The 25972-nt window shown below is 42.9% G+C and overlaps 1 protein-coding gene across 6 annotated transcripts in view; it reads left to right on the top strand.

Annotated features, from left to right (window-relative positions):
* The window catches only part of FAT3 (FAT atypical cadherin 3), a 644128-nt gene that overhangs the window by 295592 nt on the left and 322564 nt on the right, over positions 1-25972 (top strand). For all 6 annotated transcript variants that reach the window (XM_084895365.1, XM_084895366.1, XM_084895364.1 and 3 more), the window contains one exon: positions 1870-2184. In XM_084895365.1, the coding sequence (XP_084751491.1) occupies positions 1870-2184 (315 nt within the window). The remainder of the gene's footprint in view (positions 1-1869; positions 2185-25972) is intronic.

Below are 25972 nucleotides of genomic sequence, written 5' to 3'. Positions count from 1 at the left end.
CAGTCCAGATACCACTTCATCTCCATCACTTGAACATCCTCTGATTGGAAGAGATCCAGTTCTCCTGGGTGGTAGCACAACCCAGGTCTGTGTGGTGGCACGTGTTGGGACTCCTTCGAGCGTTCTGCTAAGCTGGCCATGGTTTTGTGATGGGCATGTGCCCTGTACTCACAGATCTTCTCATACCTGCCCAGGTCTCCTTCTCTAGACCTTAATGTCATGTTGCCATTCTACTGTACCTCTCAACCCAGCTGATAAGGCTGCCTGTTATTTATTCAGTCAATGGACACATAGCTACATGTTTGCAATCATTAATTTTCAATCCATTGGTTGCCTCCTGCTGCGCCCAGACTGGTGATCAAACTTGAAACCTGGATATGTGCCCTGACCAGGAATCAAATAGGAAACTTTGTGGTATATAGGATGAACTTCCAACCAACTGAGCCAAACTGGCCAGGGCAATCATTATATTTTTTCCCTGTTTTTCTTCTTAATCTCGTATCTAGTATTTAATCTTCTAATTCCATATTAGCATTAGACTTTCGGGAATCATCCATGAATCTATAGGAACCCTGTGCTGTATATATTCTCATTGAGAATATTTAAGCTTATCTTTTGTCAGATGGCTAACATTGCTTGCAAAGGCTTCTTTAGTGGCTAACTTTGGATTTGAAAGGTCAGCATCAGTAAGGTTATCTCCTTTGAAGAGTTTAGCAGTTCTGAGATTTCGGCAACTGAGAATTTCATTCTAATTGTTTCTGGACAGACGCTCTCTCCCTCTCAGTTGCTGTACTTGTCAGTCTGCTTATGTAGGGTCTGTATGTGCTTAATATGGTCTGTCCAGAGTTTGACAGAAATATAGAAGATAGAGTTTTTGGATCAGAATTGAAGGACTATTTTTGACTAGGTTATAAGGTGGATTCCATGCATGAGTATCCTAACTGCTTAGAGGTTTTGTAAGCTGAGCCCCAGGTTTTTGTTTCTTCCCCTCCACAGTGGAAATGTGTGCGGTCCTGTCCCTGTCCTGTTTCTGAGCCAGTTGATGTGGGTGAGGGCTGTAGAGACACTGCATAGCGCTGTATCTGGCTTTTCTGGCAGATGCCTCACTTCCTGTTGGCACTTGTTTCATCCATGAAATGAGAAAAGGTGGGAGGGAGAAGATTGGGCATTTATCTGGTCCTAATTTTGAATAATCATCCATGAGTGTCTCTCAAAATGGCTCAGAGTTTATTTATGGCTTCCCGTAGTGTTCTTCGGGGGCCTGGAGCTCATTCAGACAGTGTGTTGGTATGGTGTCTTCCCTGATTGTTTGCAATAACTGTGACATTGGAGTTTTAGGGAAACTGTATGAAAAAAGGCTGACATATTTGCATGCAAATTATTTGTATCCTAATCGGCAAAAGAATATTTGAAAGGTCTTTTTTACATTTTTGTAAATGAGCACATAAAATCATTTGCCTTGAGAGAGCTTTTTCCGCATAGGAAATCACATGGAGACATTAACCTGATATTGTTCTAATTCCTCGGGCAACATGGGAAGTATTTTGACCTCTGCCCCACTCTCTTCCCATTGCTTCCAACTGTGTCTTCTGTGTTGTGCGCCCCTGTAGTGAGAGTCTGTCTATCCCCAACATGCAAAGAAAGTATTTGTGAATTCATTTATAACCCTCAAATGGTAGAAGTACTCATTAGTATGGTTTTGCAGGAAATAGTTTTCTTGTGTAAGGCGGAAACATCTTAATGTAATCCTGTATTGTGGGCTTCTTTTTATATGCCAACATTACTTAGCATAGCCCTCATGAATTCGGGATGATTTACTGAATGTCCTTCAATTTCACGGTAGCAATCATGCTCTCTGTTTCCTCCTAGGAGTCATCTCTACTGCAGACATCCTGGACCGCGAGACAACAGGGTCCTACTGGCTGACAGTGTATGCCACAGACCGGGGCGTGGTTCCCCTCTATTCCACTATAGAGGTCTACATTGAAATTGAGGACGTGAATGACAATGCCCCGCTGACCTCGGAACCTATTTATTATCCCGTCGTCATGGAAAACTCTCCCAAGGATGTATCTGTCATTCAGATTCAGGCTGAGGATCCTGACTCCAGTTCCAATGAAAAGTTGACATACAGGATTACAAGTGGGAATCCTCAGAATTTTTTTGCCATCAATATCAAAACAGGTAAGCGCATGCTCATATGACTCTTTACGATTGGTAGGCCAGCTTTTAAATGCATCAGCCTGACGCTTGCTTACTTACACTATTTTATTTATCCCCTTATTTATTTATTTCATGTGGACAACATCCTCCTCTCAAAGGGGGAGTTTCTGAAAAGCTATGCATTCTACTATCTATGGTATATTTACATTTCAACTGATAACCATGTGAAGTGATCTAATAAAAATTAGAGGCTTTTGTGGAAAGCCTTGTATTTGCTTTATTCAAAAGAAGAAAAAAAAAAGGCCCAGTTGGTGTGACTCAGTGGTTGCCGGTCGATCTATGAACCAGGAGGTCATGGTTCCATTTCTGATCAGGGCAAATGCCTAGATCACAGGCTCCACCCCCAGTGTGGGGCGTGTAGGAGGCAGTCGATCATTGATGTTTCTATCTTTCTCTCTCCCTCATTGATGTTTCTATCTCTTTCTCCCTCCCTCTTCCTCAAATATATGTATATATATTTGAGGGGAAAAAAAAGAGAGAGAGAAAAAATAATTCCAGGATACTCAGAGGGCCAATTACAGACTTTCTCTTTCTGTTTCTTAGGAGAGAGTAACTTGGCTGTGAGTGAGCTATCTGTGACACCCCTCCTTCTTAGAACTTCCTCCTTGCTTAACCTCCAGCTTGCTGTAAGATCTCCTTAAAGTCTTACCTTTAAGCCTATAGTTTGTTGTGATTCCTATACCTATCCATCAATGAAGTGTCAGTGTTTAGAAGGACTTCTGGTGTCTCAATCTCTACACAAAGTATATAAACATTTAATTTTCTGGTCTTTTGCTCAAAACATTTCTAGAGAGTGTAATGGGGGGGGGGATTGAATAAGAATCATAAAGGGCCAGAGTGGAATTTGTTTGAATGCATTCTGAGACAAGTACATAGACTGGAAGATGGTTTATAGAGCGAATCTCAGTTGGTTGCCTCTTCTAGATCTTAACTCAGGAAAGTAAAACACTCAGTGAGAGTTGTGATGGATAAAGTTTTAATTAATTGAAATTTAGAAGAATGTAAAAAATAGATACTATTGCTATCTCACCCTGGAAAAGTGAAAAGTTAGGGTAGGTTGGTATTTGTTGGTGTGGATACAGTTAGCTTTCCAAACAAACTGCTGATCGTTTTGGTAGTTATTTCTCCTGCCTGTGTTTGTTAAAGTAGAAACACACAGCTGACCCCAGGCATTTTATAAATGTGAAGTTCCCATTAACATAATTTGATGAGAATGCCAAGTATTTTGGAAACCATTGATTGTCTCTAATTATGAGTGAGTCAGTCATTTTGTCAAGCAGAGTTTAACATTCTAACAGTGCTGAATCAGGATTTGAATTGTGTTTCATTAAAAAAAAAAAAGTGGTCTTCATCTGTCAGTGAGTGAGGCCTGCTTGAACCTTAAGAGGTCTCAGAGATTTGGAGCCTGGCCCAACTTTTCAGAGCCCCATTCGGTAGGAAAAACTGCTGGTGCACTTGAAGAACGCCTGAGCTGTGCTGGAAAGTCCCTCCTGATTCTCTTTCTCGCTATAACAAAGTGCCCCGAGTGATATGGTGACAGAGAAATGAATTTTGATACTTCAGAAAGTTCCGAGAGAGAGAATAGTGGCAAAAAGAAAAGTCCCAGTAAAGAGGTTGAGGACACAAACATCTTTACATGTCAGAGCCCCTGTGGAATCTGAGATATCTCCTTGGATTCTGCACCTTCCACCTTGATTTTATTAGCCCTTGATCATTAACAGTGAGCCGAACATCCTCCTTATGATACTAGACACTGCAGAAGCGCACTTTCAACGGAAAACAAAGCAAGTGTGAGTGTCACAGGGAAGAACTGGGGTTGGATGTGAAGAATGTAGACTGTACATTATGCCCAGAGAATTTCTAGACTCGTGTAACTAAAGCTGTCTTTTTTTTTTTATAGCTTTTTAAAAAGTGTGCACATGAATGTTAAGAAAATATTGTACTCTCACAATTTTGCCTATCTTACTTCATAAGAGTCTTAATCATATTTCTAATTTCTATGTTTTTTACGATAGATTTGTGCTAGGAATGTCATTTTAGAGCAACTTTTTAAATCGCCTATGCTAAATATGTATATAGTATGCTTCGTAATTCTCAGGCACACATGGTAAGAAAACACTGGATATTGTTTATTCATTTGATCTCTCAACAAGCATATGCTGTGCCCAGCTGTTTACAAACAAGATCTAATGAATAAGGTATGTTCCAATTTTTTCAGGAGACCCAAGGAAAAATGAAATTAAAATTACACACACACACACACACACACACACACACACACACACATTTGTATGTATATACTAGAGTCCCAATGCACAAAATCATGCGCAGGTAGGGTCCCTAGTCCTAGCCTGCAATTGGGGCCAACTTCCCCCCACTTGCCAGTCCCCAGTCCCACCCTGCCATCACCCACCCTGGTTCCCAATGATTTCCTGTTCTCCATCCAGCAATTGGAGCCTAAGGGCAAGGGTGAGGGAACAAGAGGTCTGCCTTCCGCCTGCTTACCAGTCACCAGTTCCGCCCTGCTGCCACCTACCCCGGATCCTCCTGGTTCCCACTTCACCCTGATCTGAACCTGCAGGGCTGGGGGAGGGGCCAAGAGGTTGGCCATTCTGACTGTTCACCAGTCTCCAGTGAGAGACTGGTGAACAAGCAGTCCCCACGGTCAACACCACCCCAGTTCCCCATGGTTCCCCACTGGCAATCCAGTGAATGGAGCCTGCAGGCTGTGGAGAGGGACCTAGAGGTGGTCAATGCATCTCATAGCAACTAGTCCATCAGTCGTTCTGGTCATTACACCATTATGGTTGCTGGCCTTTTACTATATAGGAGATACAATGATTACAATGATTATGGTAGTAAAGTTTCGCTCATGAAGTTAGGGAGAGTAAAGGTCAAGGAGTGCTTCATGGAGGAGGTAAGATTTGAGTTAGAAGTCTTACGTTTCAAATCCTTTTGCTGTACTTCCTGAGAAAAAGGAAAACATAGACTACATCAGACAGCTTCACCAGTTTCGTGAACTTTGGAAAGTTATTGAACTCTCTGACCTTCAGAGTTCAGGGAGCAGGGATTGTTTCAAGGACTTTCCAAACCTCCTGTGAAATGCTTTCCTTGGTGCCTGGCACAGTGACGCTCTGCATTGCAGGCTCAGAGCACATCCTAAGGGCTTTCACTCTGATTACAGGCCTGCCCTTTAATCTCCTTGCACTTCAGGTCCTTAGCTGGAGGGTGAGAGTGACCTTACTTACTACACAGGGGTGGCTCATGAGACTGAATGCCATGCTGTGTTTGAAGGCTGTAGTAAACTACAAAGCTCTGTAAGAATCGTGTTCTTACTATGTGCATTTCCATTGGGATTCACAGAACCACTGGCCTGGTGTAATTTCGTTAAGCGTGTTGCTCTAAGTACCACTGTGCCTATGGAGCAATGCTCAGCCAGCTCAACCAACTTTCCAAAGAGACATTTTCATTTTTGGCATTCCTTCCTGTCTCTCTAAAGTCATTTGCCAGAAATAGTTATGTTAATGTAGCATTTTTTAGTAATGAATCTGGAGATGTACCTACCCGGTATATTTAGGAAAGATTTGTGTTTTAGATTTTCTCAAGTGAAAATTGGATGTAGATCATTTAAATTGACCTTTTGTTCCTTCCTCTGGGTTAAAGCTGAAATTTATAGAGTTTTGTTTTGTTTTGGCAATGCGCTACATAATAAATGGAGATTAAAATGATTAATGCAAAGTCAAATACTATCAATAATTATGATCCACAGCTTGCAGCAGATAACAGATGTCCTGGACCCAGGAAGGGAGAGAGGTTTCTGTATTGAACGCTCTGTTCTCTCTCCAAAGAACTGTTTGCTTTTTTTTCTACCAGATTTGAAATCACGTAGAATCAGTAGTCTATGGACCTTCTTTAGTAATTCCTGTGGCTTACAAAGAAAAACAAAAGCTGTGATGGTGTGAGGTCCTTTCTGGCCTATACAGAAACATTTGATTAATTCCAGGCTGAGCAGTTGAATTCAATCAAATGCAGTCCCCTCGCATGTGCACGCCTTCGCTAGTCAGTAACCAGAGCCCTGCCCGTGTGCTCTGAACAGCAGACATCCAGCAGACTGGTGTCTGCTTGCTCTTTGGGTGAGCAGGACTCAGAGACTCCCCTTCAGCATTTGTAAGGAAACCCAGGCTGGCCACCGATTGGTCATCCAGGCTGAATTGGGAAACAGGTGTAGGAAGTTCCTCCAGGGGTTCAGAATGTTTATTTCAGTCCTGTCTACAAGCACGGAATCCACTTAGCACAGTGCCAAGACTTAATAAAATGCTCGGCGACCGTTAGTTCTTGTTATTGTTAGCCATCCTGTATTCCTCACTAGGATAAAGTTTGTGTAAGTTGCAAACATACACCTCCACTGCCTTGAGGAAGGCATACTTGAAAGACTGTGATGTCTCTTCTTATCAGTTAGTATGTAGCATTGAAACCTTCCATTCCATTTTGTAAAGCACTTTGTGCTGCTGCTGTTCTAAAGCCCAGGTGTTGGCAGGATGGATGATATTACAAAGTATAAAATGGTTGATGCACTCAGAGAATTTAGCGTCATGGGGAAAAACAGGAATCACATGAGGCAGTTTGTAAAGACATGGTGAACCTCTGGGGCATGTAAGCTGTGAACAAGGTTACATGTCAGATTAGGGCAGGTCGGTGCCAGCTGGAGCAGAGGGGCTGGAGCAAGGACTCGACAGACCTGAAGTGGGTCCCGAAGTGTGGGTCCATCTGCACAGAGAAAATCCAGAGGGCTGCCCAGGGAAGAGAGACAATTTATGCTGACCTTGAAATCCATCTGTTGCTACTAGAGCTAGTTTAAGAGGCAGTATATGATTTTAGAAAAGGAATTTTAGAAGATTCATAATTGCCTGGAGTACTGCAAGATATTAGGAGCAGCAAATAGGCACACCTCCTTGGTGTTTGTTTGTTTGTTTTGTTTTTGTTTGTGTGTGTGTGCGTGTTTTAGTTTGATATATATATATTTGTTTGTTTTTAGTTTGATGATATATTTCATTGTGTATTTTTATATATATATTTGTTTGTTTGTTTTTAGTTTGATGATATATTTCATTGTGTATTTTTTAAATATATTAAAATCTGTATTTTTATAACTTCCTTCAGAGAGGCCCACTTGAAACAAACGTAGCGGGCTGTGTTGAGGGCCTGTGTCTATGAAAGCAGACCTTGCTCACTCCAGATCTTCCCAGGATTGGATATCCAAGGCATGGGCTTTCTCCAGTCCTTCCTGCAGTCCTATGGCCCCATCCCTGGCATTGTCCCCTGTGTTTGAGTGGAGGTGAAGCTCAGCTTTCTTTTAATTTCTGTGAACATCTTGGGAGAAAGAACCCTGACCAACATTTGTTTGATTAATACTAAGCAGACCAGCTGGCCTCTGACCAGGTGACTTGAGAGGAAGAGATCTCCTCCCAAAGCGTGTCAGGTGCGGGAAAACCTCAAATCCTTCTCTTAACCACCGATTTCCTTGGGGTTTGACATTTTCCCTATTAAAACAGGAGAGTGCCTTATTAAAATATTGAATGTCCTCATTCCTAAAATCAACTCTCACATCAGTTCATCTTTGGTCTATGGCAGTGGTCGGCAAACCGCAGCTCGAGAGCCACATGAGGCTCTTTGGCCCCTTGAGTGTGGCTCTTCCACAAAATACCACGGCCTGGGTGAGTCTATTTTGAAGATGTAGTGTTAGAAGAAGTTTACATTTAAAAAATGTGGCTCTCAAAAGAAATTACAATTGTTGTACTGTTGATATTTGGTTCTGTTGACTAATGAGTTTGCCGACCACTGGTTTGTGGTATAAGACATAGTAGGTATTAAGAGGCAACAGAAAGAGACTTCTAGACGACCACCCTTCAGCATGGGGATAATCACAGGGCAGGCTTGTTAGAATACAGAAACCTGGGGTAGAGCCCAATGATTTGCTTTTCTAACAAGTTTCCAGATGATGCTGATGTGGCTTCCCTGAGAGCCTGGTGAGTAAGACTCTGGGCTTTAGCATCCAAAAAGGATGAAAAGAGGGAGGTCACAAGGTGCTCAGAGATACACCTGAGGACAAAGTAGCCCACTTTACAGTTCATCCATTTACAGTCCTGGAGTTGTGAGATTTGACTATAAATTTAAAGTGCTCTCTTTGCCATCATCCCAATCAACTTGCTTATATTTCCTGTTTTATGAAATGGGGAAAAAAAGAAAATTATCTTTTTTTCTAATTGTCCATGAGCAAAACATCAGAACTAGATACTCGATTCGTAGTTGTTAAAAAGATAAACAACTATGGGCTATATAACATTTAGAAACCCTTGTGTTATTTTCATATTTGTAGAATCTAACAAATTTTTACTAAAATGGAACTCAGACCTAGCTATGTGGAAAAATAAACATGCATTTGATTTTAGTATATCTCTATAAAAAAGTGTTAGTTCTTAAGACAGTTTTGTTCCAAAATAATTTTATATCTTAAATAAGCTAAGTCTTAGCTTTATGCACACATATAGATTTATGCACAGCCTGTTTGGTGATAATCTGTTTAGAAAACCACCTTTTCCTGGAAAACAATAGGGTAAATAACTATGTATAAAATCAGAGATCACAAAGAAAATCAGAGTATGAAGGACAAGGGTCCCTATGAACACTGATGCTCTTTCTTCACAGTGAACATTGCAGAAACCTCCTGCTGCCCTCTCTTATTCCTTATCCCTGCCTAATGAAAGCTCACTTCTGAACGAGCAGAAATGGCCGCTGGATGATGCGTTGATATTCATAAGTCCAGGCACAAAGTGGATAATGTAGCGAATGAGTATGTATGAAACTGTAAATCACCCTCGCTCCTTCCTTCAGCCATGAAAGGAGACCTTGTCCTATAGAACATTCAGTGTGTTCGTTTAATCCAACAAGTCCCCTCGAACAAATGGGGCTCATGCAGATTTATCACAGGAGGTTATTTAAATTCAGCGGTGACCTTTGCCTCCCTTGTGCATTGCTCCCAGTGAACAAGGACAAAGGGAACGGTCCTGCCCCGCCATTATGTCCCTAAGGAGGCCGTGTGTTTCCCCATTTGATCAACTCTTAACTGGGAGCTGGGGGATGGGGGAGGGGGTCCCAGGAGTGCAGAAGGCTTGGTCAAGGTGGCCATGTGTTCTCCTAGCGGGGACTCTGGCTCTGCCTTTCTGGCGTATGATTTTGTTCGAATGCTGCCTGTGAAGTTAAGTGCCAGTTTCAGAGTTTTTCCATCTCAGGCTTGCTAACAGTTTGGACTGGAGCAGTCTTTGTTGTAGAGGACTGTCTCATGATTTATAAGATGTTTAGTATCACTAGATGCCCTCCCCCTCTTTGTGACAGCCAGAATATCTCCAGACATTGTCTCTGGGAGTAAAACTGCCCCATTGAGAGTCATGAGGTAATGTGGAATAGTCTAAAGGCCTCTATTACATACGGCCCTGAGCAAAGCACCCACTACAAAATGAAGTACTGGTTATGGAGGTGTGATGGTATTGTTCACTGAAAAAAAATGTGTATGTGTATATATTTCTATATATGGGCACATGTGTATTATCTATATAATAAAAGCCTAAGCGACCTGTAAGGTGAAATGACCACAATGACTGGTCGTTATGATGTGCACTGACCACCAGGGGGCAGATGCTCAACACAGGAGCTGCCCCCTGGTGGTCATTGTGCTTGCATAGGGGGAGCTCTGCTCAGCCAGGAGCTATGCTTGCAGCTGGCAAGTGCAGCAACAGTGGCAGGAGCCTCTCCCGCCTCCACAGCAGCAGGAAGGAGCAGGGAGCCAATTGGTAAGGAGTCTGCTGCTAAAGAGCAATGAGCTGAGCAGTAAGGAGCAAGCAGGCAGGAGGTAAGGAGAGAGAGACCCTGGATTGAGAAAGGGATCTCCCGGACTAAGAGAAGGCACAAGCCAGGCTGAGGGGATGACCTTCACCCCCAGTACACAAATTTTGTGCACCGGGTCTCTAAGGTAACCTAATAATAGGGTAATATGCAAATTAACCATCACTCCGCCATACAAGCCATGACCACCAGCCAATCAGAGTGACTATACAAATCAACCCAGCAAATATGGTGGTAGTTTGCATATGAGGAGGGAGAGAGGAGTGAAGATGAAGACAGCATAGAAGGAAAAGGGGGACGGCACGCATGGAAGCGGGAGGCAGCTGGTCAGGTGGGCGGGGCGGGGTACTCAGCACAGAGGCGGCGGAGGGAGAATGGCTGCTAAGACTGTGGCAGAGGTGGCCATGGGCGCAGTGGGGCAGGAGAGGTGGGGGTGGGAGAAGTGGGGGTGGCAGGAGGGAACTAATCAGGCAGAAGCTTTAACCTTGGGAAAGGGCCAAGCCTACGATTGAAGGGGCAGGGTTCCCCTTCCCAAGCCTAAAGTATGGGGTGGAGGCTTTAGGCATGGGGAGGGGCCAAGCCTTCAATAGGAGGTTTGGGGTTTGGGGGTGGTGATGATCCCTTCCCAGCCTAAACCTCAAGCAAAGGAAGGGCAGAGTGCAGCTTAGGTCCACTCCCAACGGGGAGCGGGCTTAAGCCATCTGTAGGACATCCCCTGAGGGCTCCTAGTATGTAAGAGTGGGCAGGCTGGGCCGAGAGACCTCTTCCCAGTGCACGAATTTCATGCACCGGGCCCCTAGTCTATATATATATCGATAAAAGGCTAATATGCTAAGTGTCCCTCCTACCATCTGACCGGTAGCTATGATGCACACTGACTACCAGGAAGCAGATGCTCAATGCAGAAGCTGCCAAACTGCATTGACTTGGCAGCAGCAGTTCTCAGGTGATACACCCTCCAACCAGAGAGGAGGGAGCCCGATTCCTCACAGGGCTGCACAATTCCACCTTCAGCTGTGGGTTATGTTGTTGCTGGGGCACTGTCAGCCTCAAATCTGTTTTACTGCACTCTTGTGTTTGCTTTCCACACCCTGTACAATAGCAACTTGGCAGAGTGCCCTCTCACACTCTGGGGCCCCTCAGGGGATGTCGGAGAGCTGGTTCTGGCCCAATCCCTGCAGGCCGGGCTGAGGGATCCCACCTGCTGGAGGGACTCTGCTCACTCTGCAGACTCCAGGGAGGGACCATGGGAAATTGGCTGCAGGGCATGCCTCGCCCATCTCACCCAGTCACACTGGCCAGCCACCTTCTAATTAATTTCCTTTCAATGTGCGTGAATCCATGCACTGGGTCACTAGTTAATAATAAAATTACAAAATACAAGGGGGAAGAAATCCAAAGCCGCCTCTCACTCCACTGTAACTTCAGGTTCTTAGTATTTTGAAGGCCTTGTGAATACCTGAAATCAAATCTGTTAGAAAAAAAATATCTACAAACAATGAATATGGATGAAGTTATCATTTTCTCAAATCTTAGTATTTGGAGAGGATTTGCCTGGTAACAAATTCTCACCAGAGTCAGTTTTGAACAGCATTCTCCGAAGAGAGCACACAGAGATTATTTTGAGGGTTCCAGGGTTTATTTCCTTGAAATGCTTAAGCAGCTCCAAATCCTGTTCCGGCTTAATGTCAGCCTCTGACAGATACATATGTAGACTGTTTCTTCCGTGTAATAAAAGTGATGAAAAAGAAAACAAAAAACAACCCTTAACCTTGGTTGGGGATTGTGCAGCCATGTCGCTAGATAAGGCTCAGAGCTCTTGGTCATCCCTTGTAGTCTTGCAATGCTCACTTAGGAGCCCCAGGAAGTGGTAAGTTATACCAGTGTCCCAGATCTCCCTCTTGGGTAAATCTTAGGATTGGAAAAACTAGCTGAGTGGGACCTGGTGCCACACTCAGTAATAAGAAAGAAACCTTTCCCCCAAATTAAGTCCAGTTTTGATGAGCCTGGCCACTAGGTAGGCAGCATCATGTGTGTTTTTTTGTTTTGTTTTTTTGTTTGTTTGTTTGTTTGTTTGTTTTTTGTTTTTCCCATTTATGAGATCCAGATCTTGGAGTTAATATGACAGATTGGAAAAAGGATTTTCAAGGGGCTGATTTTATAAAACTGAACTACAGGCAGGGATGGTACCTTTGGTCAAAGTGGGCGAAGACTGAGCTGGCACAAGTTGGAGAGAGGAGAAATGAGGCTGCTGCTCTTCTGGGAACCTCCCCTGGGCTTGTGGGTGACTCAGAGGCCCTCCTAGAGGGGCAGGGTGCCAGCTACTCCGTGTGACTAGTGGTGTTGCCTGTCTTCTAAGCTGGTCCTGTGTCCTGCTCACCCACCTGGGGGCTGGGGAGGAGGGTCAGCCTTCCTAGACATCCAGCCTACCCCTGGAGCTATGCTGCTAGCATGACTGCTACTGGAAATTACTGAGAATTATTGGGAAGGTGATTGAGATATGAAAATAGAGGAGATGATGATGATGATGATGATGATGATGATAGTGTGTGTGTGTGTGTGTGTGTGTGTGTGTGAGTGTGTGTGTGGAGGGGGAAATTGATTGATTGATTGATTGATTGATTAAGGTTATACATTTCTGTTTCTTCTATCTGGCTATTTATTCCAATGCAATAACTTACTACATCAGTTTATTACTTTATTCTGTTCTGAGAGAAACAGTGAATTTTAATGGAAACCATTGCCTGCCTCTCTTCATTCTCCCAGGCCATTGTTAAGCAGACTCCTGGATCTCCCTGAGTTTGTGCCCTCTCCCTCCCCGCTCTGACAGGAGGGTGGGAGGAGAACTCCTAACCCAGGACAGAGGTTTGCTGGTGCCCTGAGCCATGCTGGCGTTTGCATATATGAACTGCTTTGGCTCTCACCACAATCCTGGAAGAAGCTGGGATTCTGGGAACGTGATGACTGGCTCCAGGTAGCCCAGCTAGTGAGTGCAGAGCTAGGGTTGTTCTGATGAATGGTCCATAATGCTAAAGACAGATGCTATTGAATTTGAAAAATGTGAGCAGACTCAATAAATACATTGCTGATCCTAGAACTTTGAAGTGCTTGGAAATCTTTCAGATGATAGTATGCACACTCTCTGATTTACAGGAATATTATGGATTGAATTGTGTCCTCCAAAATGACATGCTTGAAGTTCCTATACGTGTTCTCATGAATGTGGCCTTATTTGGAAAGAAGATCTTTGTGGAAGTAATTAACGTTAAAACTAGGTCATATTGGATTGAGGTGTATCCTAATGCAGTGACTGGCATCCTTATTAGAAAAGAGAAATTCAGACACAGAGACAGAGGTTACAGGGCATGGAGCGAGGCTGCCAGCAACCTCCAGAAGCTAGGAAAACATAACAGACTCTTTCCATCAACTCTTCAAATACAGTGTGGCCCTGCCTACCCCTGATTTCATACTTCCAGCCTCTAGAACTCTGTGAGAATAAATATATTCTTTTAAAAATAATTTATTGATTGGCTTGAGAGAGAGAGAGAGGAGAGAGAGAGAGAGAGAAACATTGATTTGCTGTTCAATCTGTTGATGCATTCATTGACTGCTTCTTGTAAGTGCCCTGACCTGGGGATCAAACCAGCAATTGTTTTTGAAAATCTGTAAGTTTCATTCACATTGAGGTAGATTATTCTAGGAACGCATTCTTGGCATATGGGGACTGCATTTGAACCACCTGAACAACCCAGCCAGGACTACATTTCTGCTATTGTAAGCAACCATGTTTGTGGTACTTGGTTATAGCAGCCTCAGGAAACAGGTGCAATCTCAGGCTACAGGAGGGAAGGCTGAGCTCTCCTAAGGGATCAAATTAAGCTATTTGGCAAAACTAAGGGCCACCTACTCCTAGTCAATGTTCTTTTTACTAGACTAAATGTTTAGAGTTTAAGCAGTATTTTTTTTAGCATAGTCAAGCCTGGCCTTCATTAGGTTTCTGTTTGTTTTGCAGTACGTTTGACCTAGTTGATTTTAATTATTTCATAGTTCTAAAAGCGATAGGGCATTGAAGGGAGCATCTTGTGGCATTGAATCACTGTAACTATTCCAGGACTTCTGAGAGATCATCCGTGGATGGTCCTCTCATCTTGCATAGGGCTGACTGTGGAGGTGTTTTATGTAAAGCAGGTTGTCTCCTGGAAATTACTGTTGACTGGCATTCGATGTGCTTCATAAATCAGATCTCATCAGAGTCTCATTTATTCGGCCATTTCTCGGTCTTTTAAGGTAGATTCTCTGGAAGTTCTTTTCTGTTAAATCACTGAAAGTTTTTCTACCTGAAAAGTTATTCCAGGATGGAACGTAGTTTTACCATCAACCTTGAGAACTTGAAGTTCAGCTTTAGTATTGTTACCACTGCACATCCTCCTCTTGTCTTTGTCTGCCAACTTGGAATGACTTTGATTCTAGCTTCTTGACATTCTTATGAAAATGTCCAATTGTTTTGAAAATCTATAAATTTTGTTCACAATGAGGTAGATTATTCTAGGAAAGCATATGAAAACCTAACAATGAAATGATTAGGTTTCATTGGGTGAGTTATGGGTAGCAATCTCATAACTTTATAGCAAAAATGACAAATGTTTGTTTAGAGCTTTGACATGCAGTCATAACACTGGGAGGGGAAGGAGCTGCCTGGTGTAGTGTTCATGAACTTGTACACTAGAACCAGATGTCTTTGCATTTGAATTTGAGCTCTGAGATGTCTTAGCCATGTGATGTTGGGCACATGACTTAACTTCTCTGAGCTTCAGCTTCATCCTCTGCGGGATTGGGGGAAATTATAGTATCTAATGAATTGGCTTTCCACCAGAAGGTGGCAATTCTTTTTTTTTTTAAACATATATTTTATTGATTTTTCCACAGAGAGGAAGGGACAGAGATAGAGAGCTAGAAATGTCGATGAGAGAGAAACATTGACCAGCTGCCTCCTGCACAACCCCTGCTGGGGATGTGCCCACAACCAATGTACATGCCCTTGACCAGAATCGATCCTGGGACCTTTCAGTCCGCATACCGATGCTCTATCCACTGAGCCAAACCAGTTTCGGCAGGAGGTGGCAATTCTTAAATACTCAAAGTATGGAAATTCTTCTATAATTTCCATTAAAGGAAAAATGTTGTAAATAATCATGTTGTACGCATGTCTACTATACTTGGCATGCAGGAAACCCACAATGCATATAAAATGCGATGGTCTTCACAGGCACAGTTTGTTTTAGTTAATTTGTATCCACATTATGCAATTAAGTTCATAGGCAGTTGGTGTTTCCAAGCTACCAATAACACTTTGCCTGTAGGTTCCTTAAGTATCGTCTCTTAAGACTGTCCATCTGCCATGCTCACTTCCCTGTGGGATCGTCTAAATTAAGTTGTAGCTGAATGTGGACTATGCTGGCACCAAAGAGCCCTCTCTAGGGCTCCTGAAAACTCTTCTCCCTGTTTTAGATCTACTTCGCAAGAGTAAAATATAAGATGCCTTGGAAAGAGCACTAGCAGTAATAATTGGGTTATCCAGACCCTGCCCTTAACTACTCTTGATACCATGGACACATTTACCTCATTCCCCGGGTCTCGGAATCCTCACCTATAAATCAATGAGTCTGAACGAGAATCAAATACATCAGTACCGGCTGGGTGCCGCCCTGCTTCCTGCTCCCTTGGTAGACATCGTTAATCACTTGTAGCAGCCTTTCATATTGTGCCCATGCTTGGCACCAGGTCAGCCTGACACTGATGGGGAGCTGCTGGGACAAGTTGCATTTATTTTCCACTGAAGGCCCTGAGATCATTTCTACCTCTGATAGCCTTTGAGTCTTTAAATGACAGTGGCATTGAAGGGAAGAAAAGAGAGGAACTGAGGGTAGAGACACAATGGAAATATAATTACCTGAGAACTTGGTAACACTGAGAATGGGTGAACATGAGAGGGGAAAACAGTCTGAAGGGTGTAGGGAAATGGGGAGCCAGGCTTGAAATCTCACAGAGGAGACATCTTGCTGTAAGTAAGTGGACGTATTTGGTCCAGCCCACAGCATCCCTTTTCTCAGAGTTCCCCCTCCTTGCCCCAGCCAGTGAGAGGGGGATGGACACTGAGGATGAGATTCTGCCTTCCGGGATTTGCTAGTGGGATTCAGAGATGATAATCTCCCACTGGGGTGGGAGTGAGAAGTTGTAAGCCTTAGAACTCTGAGTATGTGTGTCCGCCCTACAATTCACATGTTGAAACCAAAGCCCCCGTGTGACGGTATTTGAAGGTGGGGCCTTTGGGAAGTAACTGTGTCATGAAGACAGAGCCGCGTTAATAAGAGTAAGATCCTTATTAAAGAGACCAGAGAGACCAGCCTCCCCTGCCACCATGTAGGACTCAGCTAGGAGACTCAGCCTGTCAGCCAGGCAGTAGGCCTTTACCAGATGCTGAAAGCAGCTGCCAGCATCTTGACCTTGGACTTGTGGCCTCCAGAATGTGAGAAAGAAAGTCCTGTTGTTCATAAGCCACCCAGGGTAAGGTCTGTTGTGAAGGCGCCCAGAACATACTTAGGTAGTGGCTGTGTGCATGAAAGCAGCCTAGAGCAGTGGTCGGCAAATCATTAGTCAACAGAGCCAAATATCAACAGTACAGCGATTGAAATTTCTTTTGAGAGCCAAATTTTTTTTAACTTAAATGCCACTTCTTCAAAATAGACTCGCCCAGGCTATGGTATTTTGTGGAAAAGCCACACTCAAGGGGCCAAAGAGCCGCATGTGCCAAACATTGGCCTAGAGACATGGACAGATGGGCTCTGAGAGGCTTGATCTTACACCTTCCAGTGGCTGCCCCGATGTGAATGAGACTCAGCTCTACTCTTTGCCTTTAGATTGTCTAATAATATATAACTTTGCCAATGTTTGAACTAGGTTTCTGGTTAAGTGAGGACCACAAGAGGCTGCTGCTGTAGAAAGCAAAACAGGAGTGAGGCTCCAGAAAGAAGAAATGTTGTTCTCTCGTGTTGCTGCTGCCAACAGGTTAAAGACCACAAGAAGCCTATACACTGGGTAAAGGGGAGAGATCAGTGGGAGGTACTTGTCTTTATAGGTTGCATTATGGCTGGGTGTCTGGTCTACATTAGCCTGGATGCTGACCGCCACGTTTTATCTGCCATTCCTGAGACTGTGTGGGTCATGACCTAGAATCTGTGTGGTCTCCAGCATGTGCTTGGATTAAGCTCCGTCTCTCTTTATTAAGAGTTCATAGATGAATGTTTACTGGTTTAAATTTTATTTGCAGCATTCCGTAGGAAAATCTGCCAACAAGTATCCTATTTCAGACAGCTCTACTTATCCTTAACTGGTGGAACGAGATGTGCACAGGGACCACCTGTCGTTCAGGAATCTCAGCCTGGGAAATTCACCCAGCGCATCCCGGGGAAGTATGGATCCCTTCTCCCTGGGAGCCCCACCTCAGTCAGTCACATGGCACAGGACAAGTTTTTAACTACTCAGGCTCAGGTTCCCCGTCTGCAAAGTGGGGACACTGCATGAGCTGTTGGGAGGGCAAAAGGCTAATGTATTTTACAAAATATATAGCGTAGCCTTGTACTCACGAAGTGCTCAGTAAATATTAACTAACCTACAGTACTTATTAAATGCATTCAACTTCCTTGCCTTTCAACAGAACTTGCTAATAAAAAGAATCCTTCCTTGAAATGTGAGGAAGAATCAGCCTGATTATATACATTAAAAATCTAAGATGTATAACACATGGTCATGTTGTGCGAATGCCTACTGCTGTATACCAGTACTGTGCAAGACACAGAAGATCTAAGGATGGTATAAGGAGAACTTTATCCTTGACTATCTCTTCAGCCAGAATGATTTCACCATAAACCGTCATCAATTGCTACTGTCACACATCTTTAAAATGAAAAATAATGTTCAGGTTTTTTATGGGACTTTATTTTCTGACAATAATAAATGGTTATAATATGTATTGGTTGTATCAGGAAGGAAAACATCTTGAGACATTGAGTGAGGAGATGTCAAATAAATCCATCACATTAGACTATTCCAGGCAGAAAATGCTAAGCCTTTGCCAATGTACCATTTTAAAATATGTTGCCATTGCAGATACTTTAGTTAAGGAAGACAAATCCAATTTTACCTCCTACCACTTAAGTTAATTTCTCTTCTCCGTAAAATTTCCTGTTTTATAAAGACATACTTCATCTTGGCTATGTACGTACTAAATTGTTCATTTTTTACTTAGTTAAATTGTTTTCTGTCACAGTGAGAAATGCTTTCCTCTGAAGAAATGATGTTCATGCATGGGAAATAGGGATATTTATTAAAAATGGTTATTACAAAACGAGATGTAGAAGTATTTCTGTAATTTGAGTATTTAAGTATTTTAGTACCCAATGAAATTACTTTCAGTGTTAAGTGGACTTTGATCATCAGAGTCTCCAATCAAATACATTTGGTGGATTTGTGTTTACTTGCAAAAGTGTAGAAATATTGGAGGTGTTTTCGTAGATGTGTTAAGCAATGCTTTGCCGAGTTGTAATGACTAGTAAATGACATGAATTATTTTATGCTTTTATCTTCCTCCGATTTAATAAGCCTTTATGGATTTGGATTCTGAGCATGGGCAAGGGAGGAATACAAAGAAATAGGAAATTTCTCAGTCCTAAGAAGCAAACAGGCTGTTCACAAGATAAAAAACACTTGGCTATAAAGGGAAAGCCTGTGCTTAGGGTGAATCCCGAGCTATTACAGGAGTTGCATGTTGGAATTTTAGTGATAACTAGTATCTTCCGATAGACCTCAGTGGTTTTCCCAGGTGACTGAAGTTTAACTCTTTAGGTGCCAATACAAACAAACAAAAGTTTGTATTTCTGAACTGCTTTCCAAAGGGTATGAAATGTGCCTTTTCATTTCCAAGCATAGTTTGCTGAGTATAACGGTACAAGCAGGTCTGGCTTCATGGACTTGCAACCTTTGCAGTCATGAGGGGCCCCTTCTCAGAAGGGCCACATGCCTGTTTTAATGCTCTGCTGTCACTATATTCCCTGGGCGCTGCAAATGATGTAGCCCACCGTGGATATGAGGTTTCCATTTGGACTGGTAATTACTGTCTGGGCCATCAAGTGCAGTTCTGTCCCATTTCCTCCATGGAGCTCAGCCTGCCAGCACTCAGTCTGTTACCAGCATGCCTCACTCTTCCAGATCCCTGCCTCCTAATTTGCTGCTTCTCATCTGCTGAGGCACCATATAAACAAGGTATTAGAATAGTCAGTAGGCTGAGAATCCCCAGGCTCTGGAGGGTGACCTTGAAGACTCCTCCCACCAAGTGAAAGCACCACAGATTCAGCAATGAACCTCTGCAGCATGTTCTCGGTGATGGCAGGCCGGTTTTGTGCCTCTGCTGGACCGATCACATGGGGGAGGGATGCAGTTCTGGCCCATTTCTATTAAAGGGAAAGTGTTGTAAATAATCTATTTTAAAAGCCCAATTATTGCAAGAGTAGTATGGATGATTGGAAGGCAAGTGAGATTTCTTTTTATGAGACCACTGTTACCTAAATCTTACAAACATCCAAGGTTTCACTGTTGACCATAAGAGAACTTTTTGGAGGCCAGTCATTTCTGTCCCTCCAAATTGTCCATGTTACTACAGTAAACCATGGCACACCTTTCTGACACAGGTCACAGTTGCTAGATTTGCTTTTTTCATTGTCTACTTAGGCTCTTATCAGCTAAATCAAGTAGAAGTGTTCTCTCTGCAGTGATTCCTAATTTCTTTCTGGTATATTTTGCTGGTTTCCAGCATCCAAACTGTCTGCAGCAAATCAAGCAAAAACCAAGGAAATACGTTGTCGTTATTTTTAGGTCATTCATAATATAGGAAATGTATTACAAGACAGTACAATTTTCAGAATAGGGAAAGGGTTGTTTATTAGCCCTTTATTATTCAACATTAAATGTTCTTTATTGAGCACCTACTGTGTGCTAGGCACCGTGGTATTACCAGGGTGCAATGGGGAATAACACAATAGTTATCCATCCTAAGGACAGTGCTTTATACACAGTAGGTGTGTTCTAAGGAAATGCCAAATGAATGAATGACTGATTGTGTTAAGGAAGGCTTTGAATAATATGTATCATGTATTGATGTTGCACAGGGATTTCTGGATTCCTTTTGTAGCAAGATGTACTTACACCTTCCTGAAATATATCCATGGCTGAAATTCTTATAATTGTTTTGTTTAAACTTCCACTTGACATTTGAACTATTTTCAAAATGCCATCTCTGGATTCACTTGTCTCTGTGGGATTAAGGGAGGTTTTATATTGGCATGGTTTACAAGTCTTCAGAATGCACACAGTACTAGAAATTTCATAAGTGTTCATAAAGGAAAATTAAGGGGTCATTAGTTGCTTTGTATATCAGCTTATTCTAGGTTGTAAAAGCTCTTTGAGGATTGCAGCATCAATTTTGTGCTATTCTACCTCTGTGATACTATCATTCTATTGTTTGATTTTAATGGTATTTAATATGTAGGGGGAGAAAGCAGGTAATTATTTGAGAAATGTCTTTTACTTTCATAAACAATAAAAATATGGGAGTTGGTCTCCTCTAATAGATACCCTAATTTCTATAATAAGTGTAAATTATATGATACTTCACAATATTAAAACTCTTACCTATTTTATCTATAGAATAATCTCTTTTACAAGATAAAGGTCTATCTAGGGAATCTATAGAAAAGTTCTCTAGAGTTATAATTTTATGCCTTAGAATCAAAAGCAACAGACAAATCTAGGTTACCAAACCAAACTGGTTAGATCCTTCACTTTTGAGGTAGGTCAACCATCACATTGATAGTTAAAATAAAGGGAGAGGTGCCCTGGCTTAGTTGAGTGTCATCTTGTGCACCAGAGGGTCACCAGTTTGATTCCTCATCAAGGCACATGCCATGATTGTGGGCTGGATCCTCAGTAAGGGATGTGCATGAGGCAGCAGATTGATATTTCTCATAATCATTGTTTCTCTCTCTCACCCTCTCTTTTCCTCTCTCTATTTAAAAAATGCTATGAAACAGAAAAAAAAAAAAAAAAATATATATATATATATATATATATATATATATATATATATATATATATAATGCAAAATTAGCCAGGACACCTTAACATCGCAACTGCTCAGGAGGAGGCTGTGTGCACAGGTGTGCAAGAGGGGACGGCATGCACAGTGAGGCAAGCCATGGATGGTGCAAGGGCATGTACCTAGGTTGCAGCCTCCTCCCTGGCCAGGGCCCAGGTCAGGGCTCATGCAGGAGGCAACCAATCGAAGTATCTCTCTCACATTGATGTTTCTCTCTGTCTTTCCCTCTCTCTTCCATGCTCTCTAAAAATCAATGGAAAAATATCCTCAGGTGAGGATAAAAAGGAAGAAAGAAATGTCATATCCTATGAAAGAGACAACTTGAAAATGCCTAAAGAAAATTGTCATTTTTTTCGTGGTAAAGGGACTGGAGTCTGTTGATGAAAACACCTTGGCAGCTGAAGTGGCTGGCAGTGGCAGCAGCATAGGGGTGATGGGAGTGGCACCTTCCCCTGAACAGCAAGGAACAGGCTTAAGCCATCAGTAAGACATCCCCTGAGGGATCCCAGATTGGAGAGGTTGCAGGTCGGGCTGAGGGATGCCTTCTCGGGCATGAATTTCGTGCACTGGGCCTCTAGTAAATAAATAAAGGGGGAGGTAGTGATAAAAGTAGGGCCATCCCCAGCAGGTTTGACTCAGTGGATAGAATGTTGGCCTAGCTTGCAATCTGAAGAGTCCTGGGTTTTATTACAGTTAAGGGAAGGTACCTAGGTTGCAGGCTAGATACCCAGCCCTGGTTGGGGCACATGCTAGAGGCAACCAATCCATGTGTCTCTCTCACATCCATGTTTCTCTATATTTATATCTCTCCTCCTCCCTTTCACTGTCTCTAAAAATCAATGGGAAAACATCCCCAGGTAAGGATTAATCCCTAAAAATAAATTAATTAAATAAAAGTAGGGGCACCTGTCTATAAACCTTATTTATAACAAAACATTAAAATTAGTAGATTGTGTGCTTATGGCTTTGGCCTCTTTCATAAACTCATTCTGAATAAATTAAACATTCGCTGGCTTTAATCAATTCATTATATTATTTTGCTTGACATACGTATTAATTATGAATTAATTAATTCAACAAACATGTATGAAACACCTGTTCTGTGTCAGGCCCTGTGCTAGGCCCTAAGAGAACAGAAGGAGAAACACGTCGTTCCTCCAGGCCGGCAGGGTCTGTCTGTCACGGCCCACTTCCTTTGGACTTTGATTCCAAATTTCGCAGCACTTCATTTCATTTTTATTGATCCCTGCTGAACCACTGGCTCCTTACCCTTTATAGCTTTAATCTCCCCTGCATCCTAGGTTCTTTGCCAAGTCAAGAGTGATCATAAACCAGCACTTCTCTGTGCTAGGGGAGCTCTTCTGTGTGTGAACCTGATCGTCAGCCCTTTCGACGGAGAAGAATCTCAGAGGGTTCTGCTTTGGGGCATACACTTCCCAGCTAAGCATTAAAACGTACACACGTCTGAAAGAATGTTGGCAGGGAGTAGCTGGTTTCTTTACAAAGCAATTGTAGGCCCACCGATCTGTTATAACCACCAATCAGACATGACAGGGACAGTCTGTGTCTGTCAGCACCTGACCTGCCTCCACGCACCGAGGAAGAAAATCACTCCGTGAAAGAAAGCTGGACCCTTAGCAGGGTCATCCTTAGGAGAAGTGCCCAGAGCTCTGTCCCCAAACAGGAAAGCTCTGAGAATTCAAAAAGAAGACTCGGTGCTGCCAGGGTGCAGTGCCCTCCTCGGGTAATAGGAAGGACTAACAGTCTGTTTCCACCTCAGAGCACTCCAGGTCAAGATGGACAGACATTCATGTAATTAGGTGGTAAAGCAGAGCAAGTACAATGCTCTCCTAGTGTGTGCCAGACACTGTGTCAGGGTCTTATTGAAGCTGCATAATTATAATTAGTAAATGCAGGCACACACTGTAATTAATATTCACTGTTCTACAGATGTTCAGAAAAATGTGTCCCACTCCATCAAAGGTTCTTCCCTTGTTGCTAAGGTCAGGTCTGATCTGCCCCATCTCTGCCCCACTCACACCCCACTTCCCTCCTTATGTCACTTGAGACTCAACACACTCTTGAATGTAGCCCTGCTGGTCCTGCTGTCCCGAATGCTCTGCCCCTTGGCCTCCAAATGACTGGCTCACTAAGTCCCTTGGGGGCATTCCTTGTGGGTCATCCTCTAACCGGGCTTTCCTTGGTCACCCATCTAATGCTACAATTCCGCTTCTTTCTTTGCCCTTTCCTCTTTACTTCTCTCTTGAGCACAAATCACTGTCTAACAAGGGTCCTATGTAACCTGTTTATTTTGCACATTCTTTACCTTCCTGCACACTAGAATGGAATCTCCGTGAAGACAGGGCTTTTATCTGTTTGTGAACCATTTCATATTCTGCCTTGAACCTTGACTAGATATTTGTGGAATGAATGGGTGAATTTGTAAAAGAACACATTTGCCAGAATTCTCCCTGTGAGAGATTACGCATGAGGTCCACATTTGTATTCACTCTGTCCAGAGGCCATACCTTCATCTTCCAAACCAAGAGCCCTGGGAGTAGGTTAGATGGAAACCTGATCTTTCAAAATGTGTAGATGTTGGCAGGTTGGTCAAGGACAGAAAAGTCATGAAGGGGTGCAAACAGAGGCAGCCATCCACATCCTCTCTCTGGAGCCCTGGGTTTGTTTGGGAATTGGCTTGCCAAGCCTCCATCTACGGATTGCATCTCTCCCTCTTCGGTCATGGGTGTGTCATGCTGCACACCAAAGCCATTTCAGAGCCACCTCCGGACATGCTGGTGCTTAGCGAATAAACTCTCCACCTTGAGATTACAACTGATCAGTGAATGTGACCAGGGATTTCTAAAATTAAGCTTCTGCCGAAACCGGTTTGGCTCAGTGGATGGAGCTTCGGCCTGCGGACTGAAGGGTCCCAGGTTCAATTCTGGTCAAGGGCATGTACCTTGGTTGCCAGCGCATCCCCGGTGGGGGATGTGCAGGAGGCAGCTGATCTATGTTTCTCTCTCATCGATGTTTCTGACTCTCTATTCCTCTCTCTTCCTCTTTGTAAAAAAATCAATAAAATATATATATATTTAAAATTAAACTTCCGACCCCAGAAACATTCACAGCCCTCCTTAGAGGATTTGCCATTTTTCTCTCCACTCCTCTCTCCACACGTGCTTGTTAGATTTTTCCATACGTTGTTTATAATAACTTTTCTCTGCGGTTGAAGATAACAGATTTTTGCTCTTCCTTCAAGAAATGTCGTCTGCTGCAATGTTTTACAACATGCTACTTTCCAAGTTTCCGAGCTCCCGGGAGTGTGTTGCCTGACTGTGTTTTTGCATGTGGAACTGTGGAAACGGTGGTAATACCCAGGAACCTTGGTGTGCAGATCATCTGCCTTCTATCCCTTGTCTGTGTGCTTAAGTGAATGTAAAGGATTTTTTTTGTCATTGTAATTTAAATTCAGAAGGAGTCTATTTGTATGGTAATCACAAGCTAAGGAAAACAGTGTTTCATTTCTCCCTGGGATTTGTTTTCTGACATTTTCACATTCCCTAGTACTTTACCCTGGCAACAGCATATTAACCGCAATTCATACTCCTTATTTTAACATGTAGAACAGCACCCAGAAGATTAATACATGGTGAGGAGAGAGAGCTAAGGAGGGATGTTGAGGCCATAATTAATTTTGCTTCCGTACACCATATGCTGTTATTTTCTGATCTTAACTGAAATTAGACTCACCGTAGAGTTTTCAATTTTAGGGAGAAAAAAAAAATTATTGCACACAGTGAAGCACAAATAACATTATCCTTCTTATTACAGATGAAGGCTCCAAGATGAAGATACAAATGATATTCTCATTGTTTCGATTTATTATTTTTCCACACGGTTTTTTTTAAGGGGGAAATACGTTTGTTTTTTTGTTTTTCAGTCAGGAAAGATGCCTTTAACTAACTGTTTTTGGGGCATATCTTGAATGGAAGAAAGACAAGTAGTTAAGAGAGACTTCTCTCCCAGTGCAAGTGATTGCTGCATGTTCTTGCCTTAATGAGAGTCACAAGGCCCAGAATCATATATTTAATTACACCAAATGGCACTGATATGCTCATGAAACAAGCTCAATTCGACTAATTTCCCTGGATTATCCTCTCAGGTGTGGTGATTCAGCTAATGTCCAGGGTTTCTTCAGATCCAGGGCCTTGTGCTCAGATGCCGACCTAGGAAGACAGGTAATGGAAGGTTCACAGGTAATGAGCCCGGACTGGTCAAAGGTGTCTATGGAAAGGGGGGCATTGGTTATGCGGTCCAGCCCAGAGCTTTGCCCTACATCTTGACGGGACCAAGTGGTTGTCCCACCCTGTCTGAAAGGGAGCTGCTACGAATCCCCAAAGGATGACAGAATCCATAATGTTGCCCTGGAATGGCCAGAGGTCTTCCTTCACACGTGGCTACCAGTTGCTGTGTTCATGCCAAATCCCCTGATTACTATAAAGTGTTAGCTCAAATCTAAAAGAAGCATTCCTTCCTGCCAGCCTAACAAAACAGCCTATGGTCTTAACCTCTTCATAGGTCCAAGATCAAAAAGAGGACAAGTAGAGGCCCACAGACCACAAGTGTAAATATACAAGTAAT

Source organism: Pipistrellus hanaki (assembly GCF_964339955.1).
Source record: "Pipistrellus hanaki genome assembly, chromosome: 9".
In the NCBI taxonomy this organism is placed as follows: domain Eukaryota; kingdom Metazoa; phylum Chordata; class Mammalia; order Chiroptera; family Vespertilionidae; genus Pipistrellus; species Pipistrellus hanaki.
The sequence above is the reverse complement of the archived record's forward strand: the minus strand, read 5'-3'. Positions and strand labels throughout refer to the sequence as shown.